The 27,054-nt window shown below is 39.1% G+C and overlaps 1 protein-coding gene across 19 annotated transcripts in view; it reads right to left on the reverse strand.

Moving 5' to 3' along the window:
- Positions 1-238: 238 nt before the first annotated feature.
- The window catches only part of DST (dystonin), a 475,119-nt gene continuing 448,303 nt past the window's right edge, over positions 239-27,054 (reverse strand). For 9 of the 19 annotated variants that reach the window (XM_032340310.1, XM_032340309.1, XM_032340307.1 and 6 more), the window contains 17 exons: positions 26,613-26,772; positions 24,073-24,267; positions 23,436-23,564; positions 19,883-20,026; positions 18,816-19,004; positions 17,162-17,291; positions 15,362-15,525; positions 14,211-14,373; positions 12,783-12,937; positions 12,540-12,614; positions 11,641-11,658; positions 8,709-8,826; positions 7,281-7,352; positions 6,152-6,351; positions 5,590-5,700; positions 2,354-2,477; positions 1,244-1,506 (listed from right to left, as the gene is read on the reverse strand). In XM_032340310.1, the coding sequence (XP_032196201.1) occupies positions 1,244-1,506; positions 2,354-2,477; positions 5,590-5,700; positions 6,152-6,351; positions 7,281-7,352; positions 8,709-8,826; positions 11,641-11,658; positions 12,540-12,614; positions 12,783-12,937; positions 14,211-14,373; positions 15,362-15,525; positions 17,162-17,291; positions 18,816-19,004; positions 19,883-20,026; positions 23,436-23,564; positions 24,073-24,267; positions 26,613-26,772 (2,410 nt within the window). Of the gene's footprint in view, positions 1,507-2,353; positions 2,478-5,589; positions 5,701-6,151; positions 6,352-7,280; positions 7,353-8,708; positions 8,827-11,640; positions 11,659-12,539; positions 12,615-12,782; positions 12,938-14,210; positions 14,374-15,361; positions 15,526-17,161; positions 17,292-18,815; positions 19,005-19,882; positions 20,027-23,435; positions 23,565-24,072; positions 24,268-26,612; positions 26,773-27,054 lie in introns of all 19 variants that reach the window. The other 10 variants (XM_032340319.1, XM_032340320.1, XM_032340321.1 and 7 more) reach the window with 5 other exon arrangements.

Raw genomic sequence — 27,054 nt, forward strand, 5'->3', positions numbered from 1 at the left:
CAGCCTCAGGGTAAAATAGTGGCTGGCACATGGTTGGTACTAAAAATATTTTATAGAATATTAAATATTTGTTAATGTCATTCTTAGTACATACTTATTCTATATGATATCCCTGTGTTGTGATGTCCCCCAAACTCAGCCTGTCACACTATTAGTAAAAATACATCACACATACAACCTTTATTCAAAGCAAACAAACGATAGAAAAAGTTCTTTAAATAATCAGGTATTCCATATGTTCAAGTGAATATGTTTTATTAAATGCATACTAATATCTTTCTATAGTATGTGAGTATACATAATAAATTAAAATGTATATATTTATTAAATATAGATATAATACCAGAACATGATTATTTCAGATGAGAAATCAAAATAAACCTATTTGTAAGTATCTTTTGGTCACTCCAAATTGATATTGCTCATAAAAAAATACACGGATTTTCCCTGGGGAAAAAAATTAATTCCATAGCAATGTAGTTAAGGGACATGTTTTATTTCATAGCTTTCTGCAAGCAAAATTGCTCTGATACAAAATGAGTTCAATGATACAGGTGCTACTGTCCACTCAAGCAAAAGAAAACCTCACATTTCTATGAATGCACTTTATAATTATATTCTTACAGTAAAATAGGTCTAGTATCCAGGATGCCTCTGGCCTATCGGGAAGCCGAGGCTCGGGATCCGGGCCGGGCTCTCGAACGTCCCCAGCGCTGGCCGGAGCCGTGGGACCGAAAAGAACTTCCTGGGCGCGTCGGTCAGATACTGTTTAAACGACTGTGTGTGTGTGTGTGTGTGTGGACGTGCTGTCTGCCCTCCACCTTTTCTTTTACAGTGAAGTCATCTCAAAATGTATGCCGGGTGTGTGTCTTTTGGCTTTTCAGAGTTTCTACAGAAGCAGGAAGATGTCATGAGGTATCCGTGGGCCGCGGCCGCAGTGCACCGGTGGACTTACCTGCGGGGACGCTCACGGGCTCTAGTGTGGGCTCCGCACGACCGTGCGGACGTTTCGGTGCCGCGGGACCGCCTTCCTCCCCCTCACATACCAGGTGACTTTGACCCCAGAATAGCTGACAAAACATTTTACAGATAAAATAAAAAGACAAATACACAAATAAGGCCATCTGCAGAATTTTAAACTCACTTCTCGCAATTATTTCACAATAATTTCTACATCATATTTTACATCTTTCAAGCTTAAATAATAAATGCTCAAGGAAGGGCCGTGGTGGAACCAAGTGCACTATCTCTTGGAGGACTTGTCCAATTTGCTGGCAGGTGATTTCCTCTGGGGCGTGGGGATTTTGGAAGGCTTGGCTGTGGCTGGCCGAGAACCTGCTCGGGGGGTAGGCCTGTGTGTCTGGGGCACAGTCTCCACGTCGGAGCACACGGACTGGATTTCTGAAATGTCAAAGTCGGATGCGTCGCTGCCTCGGCGGCTGCTGGCCCTGCTGCCAGCTTTGCTTCCCGCTCGGCTTCCGGGTCGGCTGGGAGTCTTCTTGGGGTCTGAGGAGACAGGATGGACAGGGTTGAACCACACTTTATTAGTATTGGGTCGACGGGCAACACCTTCTTGAAAACCAATGCCACCTTTAATCTCCACAATTTTTCTTGTTGCCTGGTAGGTGCTCAGGAGACCTGGGGATTCATGGCCTTTTTCCATTCTACTAGGGAAGGTAGCCTCACTCTGAGTAGAGATAGGTTCGCAAACTAAAGGTACATTTGGGCTGAGTGACTGAAAACAGGATTCCACTGACTACAAACAAGTATGAGGAAGATCCCTACAATTTAAAATTATGCTTTCCAAAGTTCAGCTTGTGTACCTAGGGCTGAGCAAACACGGAGCAAACCCTTAGGTGTAAGTTTTGCCCGAGGATAAGTGATTCAAAACACAGGGGAATTTAAAAGAGAAGACTTGAAACTTGAAAGACGCTTCCTGCTAGCTGAGCCCACAACCCCAGGGACTGGGTTCACTATTCTGTGAAGAAGTAGAAGCGCCATGGGCGTAAGGCCCAGCATGGTTGGGTTTTTCCAACTACCCAAGAACTGAGACCAGGGCTACTTCTGAGCAGGCAGAAGAGCCCAGACCTTCCAGGGTAGGACATGGGTAGGACATGGCTATGGTGCTTCCCATGTTCACCTTTCTTTGGTACTTTCCAAAAGTGATTTTCCTGTCCCTTAGTCTCATGACTCATTCAACCCCTACCACAGCAGGAGGACTGGACTAAGTGTCATTTCAAAAGAATACAGAATCATCAATTCATTATTTCATCCCCAAGGAAGAAGAGCAGAGGCTCGAGTCTTCCGATCCCATTGAGAGAAGCCCTTAGAGACGGACCTGCGCCACACTCACCAGCAAACTGTGTTCGGACTCTGGCTGCTGCTGTGGTTATCAAGCCACTGTCGTCCCCAGAGTGGAAACCTTTCCCTGATAAATAGCCGGGGAGCCGAAGCTTGCTTCCTTGGATTGGTGTGCCCTGTATTTAATCAGTGAAAGGACATTTCAAGAAATTGCTCCTCCTATGTGATCTTCCACTAACAGCCTGTTACGGATGGGCGGAAACCCTCTTCGGGAAGGGGAGCGGGAAGGGGGGAAGTGGTTTTTGATTAAGTGCCACCTGGGGTTCTCACTGCTCACTTTCCTCATTTTTTATTCTCTCCCTGAATTCAAAAGGAATTCATGTTGAAGAGAAAACACAAAAATAGAGATCCCCAAATGACAGCAAGGGGGAAAAAGAAAAAAAGCGAATTAAACCGTGAGCACATTAGTATCTTCCAGGTTGTCAGCAAATATTAGAGTTAGGAGAGTCCTGCCAGAAGGATGGGGAGCACACGGCAGAGAAAGAGTGAGGGACTCCAAAAAGTTGTGCTTGGATAGTCTGTGGCCTCCAAAGCTTTTAGGTAACCAAGCAGAAAAGAACAGACAGAATTAGGACAATAAGTAAACAAGGCCTAAACAGTCACCATTTAAACAAACTTAGCTGAAAAAAACATGCAGTGACATTTTCTAATTTGGTACCATGCCACTGTATTTACTTCCAAAACTTCTGTGGTCTTTCCACATGAAACATGGAGGTGATGCTTGGAAGAACACTTAAAAAATTCTTAAGGAGTTCACAGACAATGCCTAAAGCAATCACAACTATGAGATTTTATTATAAGTCTAAAATCACTGCATTTTTTCCAGATCACTACACCATTCTGAAAAATCTCCTGAAGTTAAAAAAATAAACAGAAATCCCAAGAAATAGAAGAGATGCCATTTTGCCTCAATTAACTTACAGGGAGCTGTTTGGTAGAAAGGAATCTACGCTCAGTACGTGTGTGTGTGTGTGTGTGTGTGTGTGTGTGTGTGTTTTAATTAGTTTTTCCCTTATTAGTTGTGAATGTTTAATAGAGCATATATAAGACCTTTTGATACTTCAGAGTTGCAATTTAATATAAATGTCATATTTGCAATTCATTTACATATGCATTCTAGCATATATTTAAGAATGGAATTTATATGTGATTTGCAGACATATAAAACTTAAGTTTTCAAAATACTGTTCAAACGTATCAGGATAATTAATCTTCACACTTACCTAATCACAACTTTTTTATAAATGGGAAAGATGAGGGCCTGAAAAGGGCTGTGGTTTGCCCAAGATCTGGCAACTGTGATCAAGCTAAATTCCTAACTTTAAAAGAATCTTAACAATCCATGAAAAGAGTGAGGACCCCCAAATTATGACATATATCATTCAAGGTGGCAGAATTCAAGGTGAGACCCAAATCATTCTTCTCAGAAAGCCCTGACTGTTCTTATTTTATTGTCATAAACCCTACCTAGTTCTCTTACAGACCCCTCCACAGAAGTATACTATTATTTTCTCTGTTTGGGTATTTTGTCTATGAGACTACTGGAAATGAAACATAATTATATAGTAGTTAAAGTAACATACTTAAACTCTAATCCGGGAGAGTCTCTTGAACTAACCCAATAGCACAGTCCCAAAATTTAAAACACACATGCCACTTGAGGTCCCTTAAATTGTTCTCAGTTTTCACAGGGGAAGGGAAGGAAAAATAAAATAAGATGGTATCAAAGGGGGAGGCAAACCATGAGAGACTCTTAACTCTAGCTAACAAGCTGAGGGTTGCCGGAGTGGAGATGGTAGGGGATGGGGTGACGGGGTGATGGGCATTAAGGAGGGCATGTGATAGAATGAGCCCTGGGTATTAGATGCAACTGATGAGTCACTGCCCTCTGCCTCTGAAACGAACAATATAGTATATGTTAACTAGATTGAATTTAAATAAAAAATTTTAAAACCTTCTCAGTTTTTGCTACAACAGATCCATCATAAGTGGCAGGCGTCTCCAGATAACACATGATATGGACTCCTTTCACCGGAGGGGAAGGGTGGACATGAGGGGCCAGGAAAGGAGGAAGAGCTGATGAAGGCGTTGTTTTTGCCTCAATTCTACCATCTCCAGCAAGGATTCTCTGCATCATTTCCATCTGAGTCATGAGAGTAATAAAACATTCTCTGCTTACCTCTTATTATTCATCCAAGGATTAAATAATAGATTAGAAAAGCAAAGTTTTTGAAAAGCATAAAGGGCTTTTTAAAGGTACTATAGCATTTTCATAAAAGGATCCTGGCCTTTAACATGAAATCCCCCCTTCATTTCCAGACAAATCATTGAGGGACTTCCCCCCCCCCGCCCCATTATTGTGATTCTAATCAAATATGTGATTATTTGATACCTATATGTATCATTTTACAGAGAACTCTCTTTCAAATCTGTGAGGTGGACTTTCAATTGAATGTAGATGATCTGATAGATGAGCTAGCTTGGCAAATTTTATATGAGCTAAATATCTCATCCCCATCAATCAGGCCATGTTAAAAAGCTGAAGCATATTTAAACAGTAAACTTTAAGGTCTAATAAAGACACACACCTATTGAAAATGGCAGAGAACATCTTGCATGCCTCAGCCCCCCAACCATGGTACTGATAACTAAAAGGCTTATGGCTCACGCACCCAGTGTTCTCCGGCAGAAACAAACATAACCAATATTTGGAAGGATGGTGTTCATAAGAAACACTCAATAAACATTCTTTCAGTGTAAGTGATTTTCTCTTGCAAATGACAGTGCCTCTCACCCTACCTAAAGGGGGATTATTACATTTCTTGCCCAAATTATGGTTAGAAGCATGAGCATACCAGGGGCTTTAAAAGAAATTTCACTTGGGCCTGAATATAACCTTCTGTGTGTCACTCTCCCAAGGGAGAAAAGTCAAGTATGAGGAAAAGAATAACAACAACAACAAAAACAACAAAGGAGGCACACAGAACCTGCAAAGTGGTATCACTATGCTCAGTTGACACCATTCACAAAGCTATGAATTCTCTGTTCTATGGACCCTTACTCTGAGGTCTTCCAAAAATGCTGAGTGGATACTTGTCTTACAGAAGTCTATAAAAAGACAAGGTATGGTCAGAAGTACGTGTGTTAAGGGAGAGGTAAAGCAATGTTAGTGCGTGACAGTTTCAATGACAGAAGACTGTTAGACTAGGATCTGGGGCCTTACGATACCTCTGCAGATGGCACGGAAAAGTCTGAGCACTCTGCTGGTTTACAAGGAGTTGACATTTTGCTGTTTGTCAACCATGGTTTACCATAATTGCGTGTTAAAGGATGGAGAATCTGTATGGAACAATGGCAAATCAAATGTAAAAGATAGCAGATAAAAACCACAGAAAGAGATACTCATAGCCAAGGGTAACATTTCACAGTAAGAATGATAATAATTAAAAATAAATGGAAAGATCTGATGGCAAATCATATACGCCAAATAAATAAATAAATAAATAAAGCTTTATTTAAAAGGGGAAAAAAAAACACTCTGAAAGGTAACTAAAGCTCCTAAGCAGACAGTCTCCATATGGGCCACAAGGCAAACGTGTGTGTCTATGTGCATATACTTCTATATATACACATAGACACCACACATATTTAATCCTTCATCTGTCATATTTGAGAAGGGATACACAGGGAGAAGACTGGCCCCACAAATTCTTGGGTCCTCAAACACTCCAAAGCACCCTCGAGACAGTGATCACACAGGGAAGGACAACACTTCCTATCTGAGTCCTACCTTGGGTGTGCTGGCGGCGGGGACCTGTGGTGAGGCTGCCTGGCCAGCCTGACTGGATACAGAAGTTGATCGGTTGGGTGACGCTCCTCGTGATGAAGGCCGTGATCTTCGGCCCCGGGGCCGGAAGGCAGCCATACCCTGACTGGCACCATCTGCTAAAATGAACTTCTCCCGGAGCTCCATGTTTGTCCTTCCTTTAGCTGGGTTATGTGACACACACAGCAAGGCACGCAAACAGAAGAGGAGGGGACAAAAAGAGGCGCTCAATCACTTACAGGAAGAACAACAGCTTGGCACCACAGACCATGTTGAGGAGTTCAAGAACAGCTTTTTGCCATGCCAACTCCAACGCAGCATAACAAAAAGTTAAATGCATTCCTTTACAATGCATTCCTTTTGGATACAAGTAAGTTTGGGAAAGAAAAAAAAAAGTGTGTTTATTCTAACACTAGACACCAGCAAGAATAACCACTATTAAAGAAAGAGTCAGCATGAAAATGGAAAGCTCATGCTAAAATATTGTTAATCCACCAGCTACTGATGCCCACATGGTTCGTCACCCCTCCCCCACACTGAGAAGACAAGCCAGTAAGGCAGGGACTGTGGCTTTTGCATGTACTACTGAGGTAAGGAGAATGCCAGTATTTTAACACTGGAATTAACCAAACAACAGATTTACACAGAATGAGAGATGGCTCGTTAATCATGAGGACAACAGATAAACTCTCAGGTTTTTCACTTAAATGAGGCAACCGGTATTCTTATTTTATGCCTTGGAAAACTCGGTTTAACCGACATGCAGTAACAAACATCAGACCCAAGGATATGAGGTAATCAGTGATGCAACACTCATACAAACACATATGCACATGGAGAACACTGCACAAGAACCCGATGAGCAACGTGTTAGCATGTGTCCGATCACTTAGAGAGCACCTATGTTCGTGGCACACCAGCAGTGTGCCAACGGTTCTGCATTTAAATTTGGAAGCACCAGCTCAGTTGGATATGAGTTAAGCCATACGCGATGGATGAAGCGTGTTATCTTAAAACAAATGATTAAAGCAAGAATGTAAAAGTAGGAAAGAGAAAAGGCAAGAGGGGAGAGGCAAAGACGGGGGTTGCCAACCTATAGTAGGCTGAGTAGTAGTAATTGAAGAGTTTGATTCCGAACGTAACATTTTACTCCCATGATGATGAACTAGAAAAAATGACACAGGATACCAATCACATTAAAGAATACTGTTAGCAAGAGAAGAAACAAAGTACAGTAGTTGAATATGCAAAGGGGCGCTCAGATCCGGCTTTTAGCACACATTTTAGAAGAAAAGTTGCATCAGGGAAAGAAGCATTCAAAGATTTGACTCAGTAAGAAAAACGTATTTGGAAGACTTGGCCACAGTCACACTAACTTTCCTAAGCAGCAAGTCAACAAGGATACTACATATTCTATTTGCTTTGTCTCTTAGTGGAACTACAGCACTGGAGGCTGCAGTATTTCCAAAATATTAAAAGAGGGAGTCATCGCGATTATACCCTTTGGCGGGTGTATCTTTGACCTGCAGAGAGCAGAGCTACTGAGTAGGGTCGTAGGATGATCCTAGGTGTCCTTAGCAGAGCGGCCTGCAGAACAACAGAAACTCACTCTGATGTACCTGCACAGTCAGATGCCCGCATCGAATTAACAGAGGCCCTGCTGGAAGAACCCTGGCCTCCCACTTGGTAACCGAAATACTATCAGCACGGACATTCGCTGTCGTTCGTTTAAGAGGATTGAAATGAGCTCACAGGTTAAAGAAAATCATAAAAATGTTACTGCTTTTTTTGTTTTTGTTTTTTTTCCCTAAGGAAAAATGGGCCAACTAAAGTAAACGGGACCTAACTAGACACTGCAATCAAATGACAACTTGTAAGGTCAATCAATTAAGAATTCCACAGTTGACTACAGGATCTGAAAAATAAGGAAAATTGAAAGATAATCAAGGATTCTTTGGCTGGTAGGTATGGTGTGAGCTACAGTATCATTTGTTTATATTTTCAACATGCTCATCTATAGCTTCGAAGTAAGAGTCAAGTTGGCAGTTAATGATGATTTTCAAAACTTTTAGGTATTAACTTTCCTTACCTCCCCCCAATATGAAAAACTTCCATTTTTAAACCTTTATTGTCCAGCATGCTCAGTCTCCTTTACCTCAATCTGCTTTCATTTTACGTTGCTATGTAATGACAGGTGAAATCCTTCCCCTAGTTGGTGTAATTACTCATTTTGAAAACTGCAGATGGGAGCATTTCCCTAAAGATAAAAAAATCTATTATCGTATTTCCTGCCTATCAGTCTCATATTTATCCAGAAGATGTAAGGAAAAAAATGAGAAGAACATGGTTTACATGACTGCCACAAGTTCTTTGGGAACTTTAGGCTGACAGAGACCAATGTGAAACATCCATTATTGTAATAAATGACCAAAATTATACCCAGCATGTTTTTGATGCTGGAAAATAGTACACAATTGATACACTTTCATGGTGTTACTATCTTAACATAGCATCTCCTTACCCCTGCAAGGATCATTTTTCACTAAGAACTCATCAAGTGCCATCCATCCACCTCCGACACGAACCATCACAGTACTTCGTAGGATCCGAACAAGTCGCAGCTGCTGGGAGTCTCCAAACTGTGAAGACGAACGAAGAAAGGACCTCTGATTGTCAACAGCAAGTCTATGCTAAAGGATGATGTACAGTCTGCAGTAGCTAAAGCAACCAACTTAAATTTCTTGCTTAGTTCACAGCGATTAGTAAAATCTCAGGAAAGGGGGTTTGAAATGATCTGCGTTAGACTGCTGCATGCTGATTTAGCCCAAAGGAAACAGTTTGGAAAAAGCTAACAAAGGTTATCAAGTATAATACTGAAGCTCTGTTCAAGAAACGATTTTTCTTTATGATAGAAACAACATTAGTAAGGCAGTAATTGACAAATATTTCTAGAAATCAAACACAGACATGAAAATAAGTAAAGGCCTACTAGCCCAGGGCTTATACAAGATAAGATTCTAAAGAAAATCTAATAAACTCTAATTCTTCATTAAAACTTCCTCTTCTACTAAAACTGTTTTCCACAGAAATCTGTGAGAGAAATCTCCATAAACTCATTTCATTTTCTCTAAGAGCAGTTTTGATTTAGAGAGATTAAATGTAGTAAATGAACATGACCAACAAAAATTTCACAGTCAACTAAAATTTCTGCATCACTAATGATCTGGTAAACCAATTTGTTAAAGGCTGGATTAATGTGCCATTTTGGATTACTGTAACATTAGAACAGCCAGTGACACATTATTAATTATACAGCTTTCTAAAAGGCTTTCTCTTAAAGTGTTTGCACCATAATTACTGACACTAATAAGCAGTCGTGTTCTTCCCCTTTCAATGGATCTCCAATCACTTGGATACACTACAAATTCTGTAAGTTCTGAATAAATGTCTAGACTACACAGTTTCTGATCATAAAATTTATTTTGAAAGCCCATGAGAAATAATTTTATACTTTTAAATCATTTCTAATAGGCTCATGTTCAGCTTGTAAAAATTACCAAACCAAATTTCATGCCTGCCAACCCAGCAGATACCAAGCAAAATCAATAGTCAAGTAAACATAAATAAAGCTTCTTTTAAAGGCAAGTAAGAAACAGTTGTGACTTTGACTATTTGTGCTGGCTCATGATGGATAATCAGAAAGCTTTATTTTAAGTAGAAACAAAATCTTCCACTTTTCAATATACTTTAACACTGAGTTTCAGGAAAGGAACCCTAAAACAAAGCCAACCATTCAAGACCCTGAAACTCAAAAGGACCTGGATGAAAAGCATGTAAAATGCACCAGCAGGAACTCATGCGTTTTACATCAACCCTTTTTATATTGCTATTTCTAAGTCCATTTTCAAGCCTTAAGATTTAAACTTTCTTAAAAATTGAACCAATTCCTGAAATGTAAATTAAAGTTTAAAAATTAAAATATATATTTATTTTGTTAGAAAAAAATTGGTGCTGCTAATAAGCGAAGGAAAAGGAAGGGATTTAAAGAAAATTACCCTTAAGAAACCAGATAATTAGACCAGATACTTTTGGTCCAAGATTATGTTCAAAGCAAAAGTTTTCAGGAGATGATGTATTTTATAGAGATATTTCAATTGTAATAAAAATGATTTAAATTTTTATTTTGAGAGGGTATTCCCTAGACAACTAACATTGTCTTCAGAATTTCCCTAATTTTCCTAACAGCCAAATCGTGAGACAAGAAAAAAAGAGACTAATGTTTGCTTTTAGTGTTTTGAGTGAATAAAATCTTTTAAAGTTAACATTTTTCTCATCCTTTCCACAAATAAAAAATATTATCCCAAATGTTGACTCAGAAAATAACAAGAAGGGATCAGAACAGTAACTTTTTATATATTATAACTAAGGCCAAGTTTTAAAGACATCCATTTTATTTATTATAACTAATGCCAAGTTTTGAAGACATCTATTCAAAGGAGCTGAAAATTTCTATTTGAAAAAAGTTATGTGCTTGCAATAAATGGGGATAACCGGGAATTTGAAACCTAAGAGGTAATATGGCTTAAAAACCAAGCAGCAGAGTGAGATCTGACATGATATGTATGATCAGGTGTTAAAAATTGTACAGTTCTTTCCAAAAGCATACAGTGAAAATCCCTTCTCCTTTGTTTAAATCAAAACACAATTTTTCTTATCCTTAGTTCTAAAAATTGTGATAATGACACAGGGCCACTGGACAGTTTATACTGACTTCAGCGTAAAGCCAAATGAGTTAAAGTGTGATTTTAAGATTTCACAGAAGTTATCAGAGATACATTTCCTCAAAAGGAATTGATACGAGTTAAGACGTGTAGTTAAAATTCCTGCTCAGAAGATGTAAAGCCCTGAATCAGTGGTTTAGGATAAATGCAGCAATCGCTACTTTGGAGAGAACGCATCACTTGTGGCTGAGTGCCAGAGAGACTTCTCACTACTGTCTTCCCACGTCACCGCCCACTGCAGATCCTTCTCTAGCTACTGCTGATCTAAGGACCTCAGAGTTTGTTTGTTTTTTTAACCTCAATAGTTAAACACAGCAAAGAGATGTGTGCAGAATCAAATCTTTATTCCAATAAGTATTTGCATAAAACACATGCTAGCAGTGTTATTAAACCGGAACTAAAAATGGCATTTCTAACACTGTGACCAGTCAAGCTGCAATTTATTATCTGGTTTGCTTAAAAGTAATCTCCTCATTTGAGACACACAGCAAAAAGGAATCCTGGATCAAGGACCCTTACAGCATTTACAGAAACACCACGCCAACCAACAATGTAGTAGCTAGGGCAACAGCATGGGAAAGATTGGCCATGGCAAGCTTTAATGACTATGAATTAAAGTTAAAAAAAAAAAAAATCATTGGGAACTTGAGAATACATTCCACTGGTTTATACCTGATTTCCCAGGAAGAACTGATAAAAAAAAAATGAAAAATGGAAGAAAGACACAATTAGTTCAATAGGAAACTTTCTGTATGACTCTAGAACACACACATACAATCTGTCACACTCTGGGCTCCTGGATATAGTATCTAGTTTAGAGATGTGCAGGTACCCGCTGGTTCAAACGTACACCATATAATCAGTAAAGTTTCTATAAAAGTTTTTTTTTTAATCTTTGGGTTTCATATTTAGGTTAGAAATTCAAATATGCCGATGAATATTTTCCAATATGGAAATACAAAAACTAAATTCAAAAAGAAATTTTGCTTGTAAGTAACATGTTGTATTAGGGAAACTCAGCACATTTCCGATCTAGCTACTACATGTGAGAGATATTCCAAAAAAGAGAAAAAAAGATAGAGGAGTAACAAAGTCACACTGGTGTTCAAATAACTGTTTAGAAGAAGGTGAACTGAGCTTTTAAGATTTTGAACAAAAAGAAAAATAACTACATAAGTGGAAAACATTGCCTCTCCGTATTTCTAAAAATGATTCAACATTTTTAACTTTGTTGTTCTGGCTTGGAATAGCTTTGTTATTAGAAATATGATAACTTACCTGTAATCATAATAAAATACATTTTAAAGTCACAGGAAGCAACCTGAGTATGTGGGATGTGTTTTTCTCCTCAAAGTAAAATGCATGTCAGAGATATATCCTAGTTTACAAAATGCAGGCTATCTCTACATCATTTAAAATGACAAAAGCTGGAATTTCATATACCATTCTATTGTGATGTGAGGTAAAAAATAAATAATTAGCATTCCTGGAAAGCAGTGCAGTTCAAATTGTATACAGATTTCCATTGTTATCCTTCAAGAGAACTAAATAGTTAACTTTTGAAAACTCACCCTATATTTGTTGTCTCCAATCTGTTCAACTTGAAATCGTTTTGCACATTTACACTTCGCTACCTGCCTTGTGACCTGCCAAAAACAATGATGAAATGTCCATTTCAAGGTTAACATGACACTGCAGAGTCAACAAACACCTCAATACAACTCAAGATGGAAATAAAATGGCGGCCTGAATCTGTGCATGGTGTCCCGGCAGCGCCCGCTGCTGCTGCTGCAGAGGGTCGGGGTGTGGAGTACCTCGTCTTCGATTTTGTCCGCATCGGTGACGGGTTTATATGCATCTTTATTTGGGTGAAGGGCTGCTACAAATTCATAGTAGTCAATATATCCATCACCATCTCGGTCAAAGATGTCTGCCACTGCGCTCATCTCCAGGCGGCTGGTTGGAAACTCTAAAATTTTCGAAATAATAGTAAGTATGATTACTGAGGTACAGCTGAAAAATAAAATTGTAAAATACTGAACAGTATACATCATGATGATCTGATCCTTGTACGTATTATGAAAGGAGTCCTTCCATCAAGTTAATTGACACACCCACCACCTCACAGTTATCTTTTTGTTTTTTCCTGAATATTTAAGTTCTACTCAGAAAATTTCAACTACATAATATCCAGTGTTATCAACTGTAGCCATCACATTGTACTTTAGATCCTCAGACCTTACTCATCTTAGAGTTTCTACCCTTTTCCAGGCTGTCCTCACCTCCCCCACCTCCCAGACCCTGGCAACCTCTTTTCTACACTGTGAGTTTCACTCTGTGTGTAGATTCCACGTAGAAATGCGAATTAGGATACTCTCAGAATAAGCCATACTATATTCTCAAAGTTTTTAAAACCCATAGTTTATAATAACATTTTACAAAAAGATTTAATCTTAAAAAAAAAAGTTAAGTAGTATACCTTGCTAATTCTGACTCAGTTGTATTATTTCTATCTTAATGTAGCCAGTTAAATTATCAGGGTCATCAAATATATTAAAATCCTCTTAAAAACTGATTTATATTATAACAAATCAAACCACAATATACAGGACCTACATTTATCTTTAATTACTACCAGGATGAATCATTTAAAATTGCTTTTTTTCTTAGTTGAAAACTTTAAAATTAGCAAATTTCATATGGTTCAACTACCACTTTAAGGAATATATGAATTTTATGCATGTGAATTCATATCATATATATACTCATAAGATTATATTAAATTTACTTTAAGATTTCCAGTAACATCTGCCCAAGAAATCACATCCATATGACTCAACCATCAAACAAGGTGACACATACCTTAAGAATTTTCATAGAGTTCTAATTTCCCATTAATGACAATGATCAGATGTCAATTAGAACAAAAAAGGGAAGAGGCTGACTTGAATTTACTGATTACCCATTACAGGTCAGACAAAACAATCTAAGAATCAAATATTATTAACTTTATTATACTAATGAGGACACAGCTTCAGGGAGCAAGGAATATACCAACTGTGGTTACAGGAGTATGAAATAAGCCTGACCCCAAAACCACGCATTTCACCACGGACACTTCCCTGAAGGCATGACTTCATAGCCAAGCTTAAAGGCGATGCTTTATTAGTAACACAATTTTAAAGTGTGCTTATTTTCTTTAAAAAATGACATCATTTACAGTCACTTCTCTTGGGACTTACTTGAGGAAAGAATTCCATCAATAAATTCTTGTCGGGTTATTTTCCCATCCTGATCTTTATCAATTCTCCTGAAGAAGTCCATCACTCGAGATTTCTTATGATTCATCCATCTCATGTATTTTTTACGCCAGATATCGAAATCAAAGTTAGCAAATTCCCTCAGCTGGAAAGGACAAAAGGTATTTTTGGTTCATACGGTGCACAAACAGTACCTCCGACTTTATGAATAAAGTTATTTTTAATGACCTTCCAGATAATGCACAGATCTTTCCCACTTCAAAAAAATAAAAAAGGTCTCATTTTGCAAAGGGAGCACAGAAACATCTTTCCTATGATTTCACTACTGTCGCTGGTTGATCTTTTCAAATAAAAGAAACATACAAAACTCCTCAAAAAGTCAAACTAACAATTTCTGATAGTGCCAATGTGACAAAGGTGAACTGCCCCAGAGAGACACTACTGGTAAGTTCTGTGCCTACCGGACAGCAGGCCCAGCTCAGCAGCTCTCACCTCTGCTCTCTCTCTGCTCTTTGCCGTTCTATCATCCAAGGCTTCTAAAAATTTCCCAGTTTCAGAATCTGAAACTCTACATCTCAGACCACAGAATATATATATATATAATGAAAATACCTGAATTATCAGTGGTTATATTTCCCAGATAATACCAAGCAAACATACATCAAGCTGCTTCTTCTCTTAATGGAGTCAGGTTCTGATTATGTTAGAATATACTGTAGTGGACCCTGGGACAACACTGAGTTTGAACCGTGTGGGTCTGCTTCCATGCAGGCTTTTTATGAAATTTTTAAAAAGACGTGTTTTCTCTTCCTTGTGATTTTCTTAATAACATTTGCTTTTCTCTAGCTTACTTTATTATAAGAATATAGTATATAACACATATAACTTTGTTAATTGCTTCTTATAGGTAGGGCAATAAGGCTTCTGGTCAATAAGGGGCTATTAACAGTTCAGTTTTGAGGGAGTCGAAAGTTATACGTGGATTTTTGACTATGCAGTATGTGTGTGTGTGGGGGGCTGCTGTTAGTGCCCCTAATTCCATGTTGTTCAAGGGTCAACTGTAGTTTACTTTATTGATTCCCTAAACCCACATCCCATATCATCAGGGGTGCTGAACACAGGAGTTCTCTGACCTCCTCCAGTCTGTCCAAGGCGTCATTAAGCTTCCTCCTCCTTTCCAACGCAAGGAGCCAAACTTGCTGCCATTTGCTCACCAACAAATTGACCCTCGGATTCTTGGTTTCGATTTGTGTCTGTGATCCAGAGGGATATAAGCTTGACGCCGGGAAGCGTTTTCCTGTTAAAATGCAACTTTAGTTAGGAGAGTGGTTTCCAGGGTTCTAAATATGTTAAGGCTTGGCCTTTATTGTTCCTAGCTAAAACTGAATCAACTTAATTATTTAGAAAGATCTTATTTAGATCTTATAATGTTCAAGTTCAAATCTGTTTTACTTACCAAGGATCACATACTTTTCATATAAAACAGAGAAACATACCCAATGGGCATTTAAATACTGAAAAGCTCTCTTTATAAAATTATGTTTAAAACATTTTCCAGCTTAAAATCCATGCCATTTCAATGACAAAGAAGTACCTTGTGAGCCTCTCTTTTGTTAAGGCATGATAAAATAAATCTCCCAGGGCAGTGAGACTTATCTTAGAATCAGCTACCCAAACCCAGCTGCCCTTCTTAGAAAAGAAGGCTGGAAGGAAGGCAGGTGAGGGCAGGAGACAGTGGCCATTCATTTGAGTCACAGCAAGAAACTTCACAAATTCTGATCAAATAGGGACGTGTGTGTATGACTCCAGCTTCCATCCAAGTCTGTTTTCCACAGAGACTGCACATTTCCTGTGCATAGTCTCATAACCCAATTTACTGCCTTTACTAATTTTTCCTCCCTCTTTTCTGGCTATTTTTCACAAGTTTCTATAACATCACAGAACAGTTGTCTCAATGCATTTTTCTCATCTAACTAAATGGTTGAGTGTGGCCTGGAAAAACAACTGGCCTAAAGTCACGTTAGGAAGAGTGTCCAAGCTGGGATTTGCCCAGAGTTCCTCACTCCTACGAGGCCCTACAAAAATATTTACTGAGCATTTAACTACAAGCCAAGGAAGTATGCTAAGCACTTCGTTCACATTAGTTTATCTAATCCTCACCAGAATCCAGTGAGGTTATAATTATCCCTTTTACAAATGTGTAAAGTGAGGCTCAGAGAGAGTTTGAGTAACTTGTCCCAGGTTATATTTCCAAGGTGGTAAGGAGTCTGCCTCCAGAGTTCTTAACCACCACTTTGTTACCTTGCCCCCTTGGGTAATACAGCAACTACAAAAGATCTGAAATCATTTTTTTTTTCTATTAAGGTACCTTTAAGAAATGTATCAAATTACAATTATTCAGATATAAACTGGGCTTCTTTTAAATCTTCTCCAAGCCTGCTTTATTGTTTTTAATGTCACTTTGTGACTTCCTTTCGTGGAGTCAAAGTAGACTAGGAAGTAAATAGAGCCTGAAGTCATATGAACATGGGCAAAATCTATCAGACTGCCACTCATTAATGAACAGTTAGGTCATAAACTATATCCAGGTCATGGTCATTTCTGCTATATCCCACCATAAGGTTATTTATATAACAGAAGCAAAGGGGATGATGGTTTCTGTTCTTGTTGTACATTTTTTCCAATTTCTTCTAGCTAATCTAAAAGATACCCTACAAGCAAATAAAATTACACAGAGAGGCCTGTATATATTTTTTCCTTTATTTTTAAATAAGCTGCTACAATATTTGAGCCCATGTATTCTTTCAAGGAAAACTTCTACGGTAGAGAGAGCTCAAAGAATCACCAATTGCTCTGAAATTTCAAGCGACAACTCAAAACTAACTTCCTTGGCTTTAGCCTTGTGCATTTTAAAGAAATTGGCCACTGCTTACTTCCTGCTCGCCCCTTATCCAGGACCGGAATATGGGACTGTAATGAGGAAGGATCAGCTGCTCTCCTCTTGTAGGTCTTGGTAACTTTGTCCACATCAGGTTGTTTTCTGGTCATTTCCTCCATGAAGGTCTGAAAGGTCAAAGTCAATTAAATATAAGTGCACCACAGAAAACTACCTTTAGAAATGAACTAAAAGCAAAGGATAAAAGGACCATGCTATTATTTCTGAAATTCATTCTGGGGGGAAAAAAAAGCATAAACCAACTTGTTATATCTTTAGGGGCCAAAAAATTGTAAGCCACTATAACATAGCATTTACTCACAACTAAACAATATAAAATGTTACATATACCTGGTAAGTAATTAGAGCACTGTAACAGTAATTTGTTTTAGCTTGATGACCATGCATGGGAGCAGCTGTATAATTAATATAACCTATCTGTGTATCAACCAGGATCTTCCAGAGCTTTTAAGCTCTTCCTGAAGAATCTTAAAGTGAGTATTTATCTGCAAAGCAACTAATTAACTGGGCTGGTCCTCAGGATGTCTCTGCAGCACATTTCACTAATGTATTTGAAATACTTCAGATGGCTTTGCTATACACTGACATATGGCATACATATTAAATATGGACATATTTTAAATATTTCTGTTTATACATATACTATGCCAAGGGAGATAAAAGTTATTCAGGTTAAAGTTCCCATTTAAGAGGTCTGACTATCTTGCTACTTCTTGTCTTGTCTCCTTAGGCTTATTATTGTGACTTAGAGATCCCTCTATCTGGAATGCGCAGCAAAGACAGAGACTGTGGTGAAAAGGGGTGGAAAAAAGAGGAGTCAGATAAAAGTGAAAAGTAGAGAAACATATGTCTAGAATCTGTTACACTGGAGAACTCTGATCACAGAGAACACAACATGAGGCACTTCAGGGCCATTATGGACATGAATGGCTCATACATTTATTTAAAAATATTGCAATGCGGGACGCCTGGGTGGCTCAGTTGGTTAAGTGGCTGCCTTCGGCTCAGGTCATGATCCCAGCGTCCTGGGATCGAGTCCCACATCGGGCTCCATGCTCAGCAGGGAGCCTGCTTCTCCCTCTGCCTCTGCCTGCCATTCTGTCTGCCTGTGCTCACTCTCTCCCCCTCTCTCTCTCTGATAAATAAAATCTTTAAAAAAAAAAATATTGCAATGCTAGCTGCTTAGTCAACTAAGCTGCCATTTAATGCTTCCCTTTATAAATGTGTATCAAAGTGACAAGCATACAAATAAATCAGAGTCAGTGGGAGGCCCATCATTTCAGAGTTTAAAACAGGAAGGATAGAGAAGTCATTTGTTTTTTGGAGCAAGACGATGCACTCCTTTGTAGACAGGGTGTGTCTGAAGTACTGATGGTCATCGTGGGAGATGCGTGGCAGCAGAGAGTAGAATATGCAAGCATGGAGCCATAAAGCCCGGCAGAGCGAGGTCGCCAGAAGACGGAGCAGAGGAGCAGAAGAACAGAGCGAAACGGACAATAAATGTAAGGAAGGACTTGAGGAGTGTGTTTGAGGAAGTGATGGTAACCAGCACAAAGCAATCTCTTGAGAAGTATGGCAGTGAAATAAAAACAGTATCTGAGAAGACAGGGTTAGGATGATATTTATATTACCTGGTGTTCTGCAATGAGGGCTTTCACCTCTTCGATTTCCTGGGGGATGACTTCTTTGTCCTTGTCGCTAAGTGTAGTTTCGGCCCACTGCAACCAAGCCAGCAAAGCTTCCAGCAATTCCTGTTTTGCAATGAGCCCAGCCAGAGCACTTGCTAATCTCTGTTGATGCTGCTTCGCCCAGGCCAACACCTGTTGGGGAAACAAATGTCTCTCAATTTCATCCATCCTAGTTAATAACTGATGTAAAAATACACAACTGCTGGCACTAGTTGAAAATAAAACTCCAGTGACGTGCCTGTGACCATCAGAGTTAGACAAGTACACAAGAACTTCACCAGCACTATTCACTGCTGGAAACAATTCACTAACTGGGGAATTAAGAGAGGAAAAGGGACAACAATGGGAAGTGAGGCACTTTCTAACAGGTATTTTTCTGAATACATGTATTAGGTAACACCTCACGCCTTATAAGATATGTTACACAAAAAAAACACACTCTTCTATATCTGGATATAGAAGATCATCCTGGGCCTGGGATCATAACACTGCCAGTCTTTCTAGATCGCATCAGTGGTACCATCAGTGCTATCTGGGATGGTACTACCAGATTGCGGAGGACATGAAAGCCCCTCTGATGTTTGCCCCCATAGTTACAGATGGGGTGTCAAACACCCAGGCTTCCTTTAGATTTCTAGTCTGAGTTCAAACACACATTCTCTGATGGCTCAAGAATGCTTATTCCATGAAGCACTGAGTGGAAACAGAAATAGATAAAATCTTAAAATGCAGAATCCAGTTCATGTACGCAATCCATTCCCCAAGCATATACTCCTCTGAAGTATAGTTTGGGTGCTGGGTTATTCGACAATGTGGAAGTGGGACAAAAAGTCAAATAGGAAACCAAATATTTGCTTTTTCATGCTTCAGGGACATAGCTGCAAAATGGCTTTACGTTTTTAAATAAAAGTGGACTGCAGAGACAGGTCATGCACAGAGGAAGGTTTCCCAGGGTCACACATGTATCTCAGTTCTGTTACTGCTCTAATGATGACTTGAGACCCACTGACCTCCTCAAATCTGGCCCGGATGATGGTCATCCAGTGTTTGATGGTGGTGATGGAGTCAGGGTGGCAGATGGCCAGGACGGCGTCCCCCATACTGGTAGCTTTATTCAGCGCGGCCCGTTTTTCTTCCAGTTTCTTCATGAACTCCTAGAGCAGAAACAAAGACCTCGATCAGCTGCTGGCACTGGTTGAAAATAAAACTCCAGTGACGTGCCTGTGACCGTCAGAGTTAGACAAGTACATAAGAACTTCACCAGCACTATTCACTGCTGGAAACAATTCACTAACTGGGGAATTAAGAGAGGAGAAGGGACAACAATGGGAAGTGAGGCACTTTCTAACAGGTATTTTTCTGAATACATGTATTAGGTAACACCTCACGCCTTATAAGATATGTTATACAAAAAAACACACTCTTCTAAATCTGGATAGTGTGTACATATGGTAATGGAGAACAGGACTAGGAGAGAGAGTACCACCAGAGACAAAAATAATATTGATTGAAAAAAAAAGGTCCTCACAAAACTAGGAGGTTGTATATTTAAAACAGCATGAACTGTGTGCCAGCAATGAGAGGAATATGTACCGAAAAGGAATAAAGAAGGCTGGGCAGGGAACTATAAATGTTTGGGGTGAGGGAGAGAGGGCCCAAATGTCCAGCAGGAAAGAGTCGGGGAGAGCATGAAGGGGATGGGCCTGACAGCCAGAAACTGTCATCCCCTGCTCTGGTGGGATGAAGAAGCCCTGACAGGCTCTAAAATGCTTTCAAATCAACTTTTCTGCAAATGTCTCACACACATAACTGTACTTTCTACCATCAGAACTGTATTCATAGATACATGAATCACAGAACTCTGAAAGCGTGGCTACAAATGAGAACCTCTGCCTTAAAAAAGGTCTTGTGCTTCCAGAACCTCAGAGTGAATTTCAAGCATCTGCCAGCACCCCAGTCTGGACCCCAGCACTAAGAGGGAGGGATTCCTTAGTAACATGAGCAAGGGCTGCAAAGGCTACAGACTGAGCAGACACCCCATACTATCCATGCCATGTGGTCAGGGTGATCATCGGAGAATGGGTTTCCTAGAATGTCTAGTGACGTTTTCTTTTTGGGTTCTGTGCCACAGCTCTGTCCTAGACCTCCTATTCGGGCATGTTGCCATGTTTCCTTACATACCTACTGGATGTTAAGGTCCACAAGATCAAAAGACCGCGTGTCTTTGTGATTGAATAAGTGCTTTTTAATTCTCATTTATACATTTTTATTGCCGTCATGTCAAGGTTTAATTAATAGTATACTCCACTAACATGACCTATTTTTAAAATATCATCATTTTTATTTTAAAAATTATTTTCATTTTAAAAATTTTTAAATGAAAAAATTATTTTCATTTCCTCCAATACAGATCTGCTTAACTGAAAGGGGGTGGGGGGAAGCTTTACTAGGAAGAGAAAACCAGAGGCCAATAACAGCTGTGCTTTCCCAAGGACAGGGGATCTGACCGTATACTTTTAATCACCCCTAACCAAACAGTGCCAGAGTCCTGCCCGGAATGCCATGGGCTGGATGGTCAGCTCCCTGCTTGCATTCTATGCTCACCTGGGAAAGCTTGCCATTTTTGAAAGTGGACTATACTGAGAAGTCTCTGGTCCTGGGGCTAAGAAATTAAATATTTTGCTTTACTTTTATTTGCTCAGTGTGTGAAGAAAGCAGAGAAAATAAGAAAGAACGGATGATGTTATGGCAAATTATTGGTACTAAGCAGCCCTTTATGAAATGACATGTAATTTTATACAACTTAAAAATATTTAAAAGTAATTTGTTGTAAAAACAAAAACAAAAACAAAAAGACCCACAACACTACCCCTGCTCCGGATACCCTGCTTCCTGATGCTTCTGGGGGTTTCCTGCTCCTGCTCTGAGGGTACTGATACCCCAAGTGGGCACCTTACTGTAAGATGTTTGATATATAAGAAGCTCCTCTGAGACCAACTCTGTCAGTGGAACTCAATGCTGGCTGGTGGGTCAGCCAAGAGTAATATAATAGCTCTTCAAAACACTGAGCTGAATCAAAAATTTATAATAAATTTGATGTCATTTTCCTCCTCTTATATTCTAACTTCAACTTTAAATGGTTTACGGAGCATTCCACTCCTCCAGATAATGTTAGACAAGCTCACATCACTTTTATTAATGACAAGGCAGTATTTCATTGCTATAGGTTAGGCAGCCCGTCATTGAGAGAGCACAATCGTCACAAATAAGAAATCTCCATAGATGATGTAATCCATGCCACAATGGAACTAATGACATCCTTCCAACCTGAACCTGGAAGATGAGCTTCTTCAGTGGTGTTAAACAGATCTTTTAAAAAGAAATGTTGGATACTGCATTGAGTGTTAGCATTGTAAATTTCTAATTTTTTTTTAATTTTTATTTTTTTCAGCGTAACAGTATTCATTATTTTTGCACCACACCCAGTGCTCCATGCAATCTGTGCCCTCTATAATACCCACCACCTGGTACCCCAACCTCCCACCCCCACCCCTTCAAAACCCTCATATTGTTTTTCAGAGTCCATAGTCTCTCATGGTTCACCTCCCCTTCCAATTTCCCTCAACTCCCTTCTCCTCTCCAGATAAAGGTTTAACAAAAAACAAAAACAAACAAGTGTTAAGAGGTATCCAGACCACTCTCCTAACAGTTTTGCTCGTTCTAGGCACTGTTACAAAATAGATGTTGACCTGAAAACTCAGTGGCCAGATTTTTATTTGGTTAACTATCCAACAGTATATCTACTTACAGAATTCATTTTAAATTTATAATTTATACTACAGGCTACTTCTCATAAGAATTTAAGGTGGATCTTGATTAAAACCAGAATTGGCGGGGTGCCTGGGTGACTCAGTCATTAAGGGTCCTGAGATCAAGCCCCACAGCAAGCCTCACATTGGACTCCTTGCTCAGCAGGGAGCCTACTTCTCCCTCTCCCACACCTCCTGCCTGTGTTCCCTCTCTCACTGTGTCTCTCCCTGTTAAATAAATAAAATCTAAAAAAATAATAATAAAATAAAACCAGAACTGGCAGAGATTGAAAAATAAAATTTGAAGACCAGTTATTGAATTACTTGCTTGTCTTGTTTACTAAGATCAAACTTATTAATTACAATTCTAATGATATGTTTATAAATGCCAAAGGCTCATGCAGGAAATTTCATCTTTGAAATGCACATGAAAGTACAATGAAGCTGACCAGTTTTGGTCAGAAGCCAGATAACCTCCTAGAAAAATCAATGTTCTTCCAAAAGAGAGGGGACGGTGACTCACTCACTTTAGAATAGCCACCTTCTTCACAAAGCAGTCGTGGAGAGATAACTCCACTTTTATTTGCGGGCATGGGGACACACCAATGTAAGCAAAGAGGATGAAGGCAAATTCTCAAATGTGCTAGGTCTTTAATTACTTCTCAGAAAGGGAAATATGCATGCAGTTGGTATCTACCATCACGAGCCTATTGAATTTTCTCATTTAGTTTTACTTAGCATTTAGATAACTCACTTTATGCTGATCAATGAGTGTCCGAAGGGCATCCTCATCATCTGGGAGAGCACCATGGAAACGAAGGGTTTGCTCGGCCTCTGCCAGCCACTCCAGGAGGGCATGCACCACTGAGTGAAATTCCTCTGCCTAACAGTTCACACACACACGCACACACACACACACACACACACACCACACACACGCCACAAAGAAGATCCCCAAAGATGCTTGTTAGTATACAGTCCTCCTCTCAATGAAAAAAAAGTCTTAAATTTACATTGATTAACGATATGCATTATGCCCACTAAAAATATAAAGATACATGTTGCTATACTTTATAAATGTTAAGACCTCTAAATGCCAATATGAAGACTACTTCACCATTTTAACAATCTGATGTTAGAGCCATGAGAGCCCATTACACGTCTGAGGTGAAAAATTTCAAGAGTGGCACTTTTGTGTGACAATGAGAAAACTTCCCTCTGTGAGAAACTTAAAACTCCTGGGGGGAGGAGCAAGGCAAGGATCCTCTAAGAATCTCCCTCTCCATCACCGTCCCAGTAAGAAAGGAGGAGCGAAACAGTTCTCCACCAGAGCAGCTCTGGGCTTTGATACCTTTCTCATCACCCCCAGCTGCAATTTACAAGACTGTCACCTGCCGCAGGGCTGCCTCCAAGCGGGTCTGCTTGGATATGGACAGTGCACACACGGTCTCCCAGCGTGTGCTCAGTTCCTGCATCTGGACCTTGACCCAGGAGGAGTCGTCTCGGCTACCCTCGATGAGCTCTCGCGCCGAGCGCTTCAGGGCCTGCACGCTGCTGGTCCTCTTCCCCAGTTCTTTCTGGAAAACCTAGAAAGACCGTATTTTCATTAAAAATTGATTTTTCACTACAAAATGAAACCAGTAAAACACAGTGTGGAATATATGTGTACATGACCTCCTGCACCAGTCTCTAAGACTTAAGAGTTTAATGAGCTGTACTTCTCACAGAATCTTCAGGAGCTCAGTCATCATATGTTTGCTCCTAACAGAGCTGTAAAGCTGTTCAATCTTCTAGCATCCTCCTGAGCAATCAAACCTTAATTTTTAAATGACGCCTTGGATTTAAATAATGGTGGCTACTCAAATGCAATTCCACAAGTGAAAATGTCACTTTCTCTTTTTTTCTATAATTCTTTACTATGGCATCCCAATTCCTCTCAAATCCTCGTAAGTGCCAAGAATGTGCTGGCTACCTCATTCCTCTTCATTAATAGACAAACAGACTAATGAAGAACTAAGCAATCCTGGGGTCTGCATGAGGGTACTGGAGGGAATGGCAGGGGAGCCCACAGGGAGGGGGCCTGCAGTCTTTTTCCCTGCAACACGGCTTCAGCTTTCATAGTATCCTGAGAACTAACCTCTAATGTCAAATTTTAGAGGCTTACATCCTTATCTGTCCTTTTGGAAGAAAAGCTTTTCCCTCCCTCTTGCCTAATTTTGATAAACTTGGATGTGCCAGGAGTTAGACTGGCTTCTTTTGGCCACAGACCCAATCCAAAAAATGAGCCCAGGGTACTTCATTTCTGATCCAAGAGTCAGTGTGTGCAACTATATCTTTCAAATTAACCAAGCTTATAGATAGAATAAGATTACCTTATTTCTCTAAAAGATGATTACAAATGAATATTACTAAGCACATCTTATCATTTTGCCTCTATCGATGAGTTTCTGTTCTGATAATCAAATCATTCATAAAAGTGAGACCGTCAAAAATAGTCCAAACATAGTACAATAAATTCTTTGTTTGCTTTCACTCTAGTGGTGTTAAATGAGGTGTGCCTGCAGACACACACACACACACACACACACACACACACAGGCATCGAAAATACACCATCTGTGTAATCTGTTTGTGATAGGACTCGCTCGATAGTCCTGAGCTGACTTTCCAATATACTTGGTGAACTTAAACTTCCTGAGCCTTCCAATTGTATTACTAATGCTGAATGATTAACTCATTCTTGATAACCTTTAATATATAAAAAACCTGGCAAGTGCTGAAGGGAGTAAATATTTAGACAGTGAGTTTATACAAATGGCATTTATGTAAAAAGTAACATTACACTATTCATTACTCATTGAATGAATGCCAAGGAATGAAAGTCTGTATCAATCATGCACAAAACATTTGTTTCAATACAGGCAAAGCAACAAAACTCAACTTTTTTTCTTTTTGTAGGCCCAATCACAGTTCTTCATCTATTCTTTGATTTTTTAAATAATATTTAAATGTAACAAACTCTCTTTTATAATCAGATAACAGAACAAAAAAAGGGAAAATAAATATGCAAAAGCACCAACTATTTAAAAAGGAACAGGTTAAGATCAAAACAGCGTAACGAGGCAAGTATAAAGAAAACATTTTAAAATGAAATAAATTTTCTAATTCAAACATAAGAGAGGAGAAATAAAACAGTGCTGTAAACTACAGTGCTGTAAAATATTTGTATATAAAGTCTACTCTGGTACAACCATCCCACATTACTACTGTGCCTCAGGTTGTTTTTGAGGTTCTTTAAGTTGTAACATAACATTTTACCATAATTTCGGACCTTGCACTCAGTATCAGTGGGACGTCCTGAATATTCCCTTTGATTGGCAAAAAATATTTAAATCCATCTCAGGAGATTGCCAGGAAACCACCTGACTTAAAGTAATAATTGAATCCCTCAGAGCCTATGCTGATATCTCACAGATTGCTAGAGTTCAAGGGGCAAGGATAAAATGGTCTTTAAAAACAGAAAAGTAGCCTATCTTGACTCCTGTAGATAATGTCACAAATCCATACACTTATGGAATGACCAAGTTCCAGGTCACTGAGGGAGTGATTTTAAATTACATAATTATTTATATGAATAACAAAAGACTATAAAACATTCTTAGAACATGCTTTAAAGCACCAGAGAACTCTAAAAGTTTTTAGATCTGGAAATTGTTAAAAAAAAAAAAAAAGTATCTCATTGATACTAATTTTCCTGTATCACTTTTAAAGTTGGCTTCCTGATTCTGCTCAAAGCACACTAAATACTAAAGACTGTTACATATTATGACATATAGTCTCTAGATTTTAAAAGGCTAAGATAAGGGGTTATAGTTTCCTCTAAATTCAGGATAATCAAATGAGATCAATAAAATGTCCCAGTTAATAATACCTTGTGATTATCGATCAAATTCATCACTAAATCAATGTCTCCGTGGACAGGCTGGTCTTCTGCCAGCTGGGGTTCAACTCTATACAGCCAATCAATGAGGGCCTGCAAGGCATCTGTGAATTGTCCAGAAAATAACAGGGCTTCCTCCAGTTTATTTTGTCTGGGGAAAAAGGTGGAAAAGTCAGACTGAGTAACAGAAAACCCACCAAATACCTGAATATCTAAAATCCATTTATGAAGGCTGGGCAATGGTCAAAGGAAAAAATAATATACAGGTATCTTCAGTGCGTTTCTTTGCCTTCTTTAGAAAATAACAAAAGTTTTCTCAAATTTTCTTTTTTAGTCCTTAAGTAGATCTTATCTGTTCTTGGAGAATTCCTTCATTATCACCTCTAGAAATCAGTGATCTTTCAGTTTCTTCATTTAAAAAAAATGCCATAAA

Source organism: Mustela erminea, chromosome 4, assembly GCF_009829155.1.
Source record: "Mustela erminea isolate mMusErm1 chromosome 4, mMusErm1.Pri, whole genome shotgun sequence".
NCBI classification, from domain to species: Eukaryota; Metazoa; Chordata; class Mammalia; order Carnivora; family Mustelidae; genus Mustela; species Mustela erminea.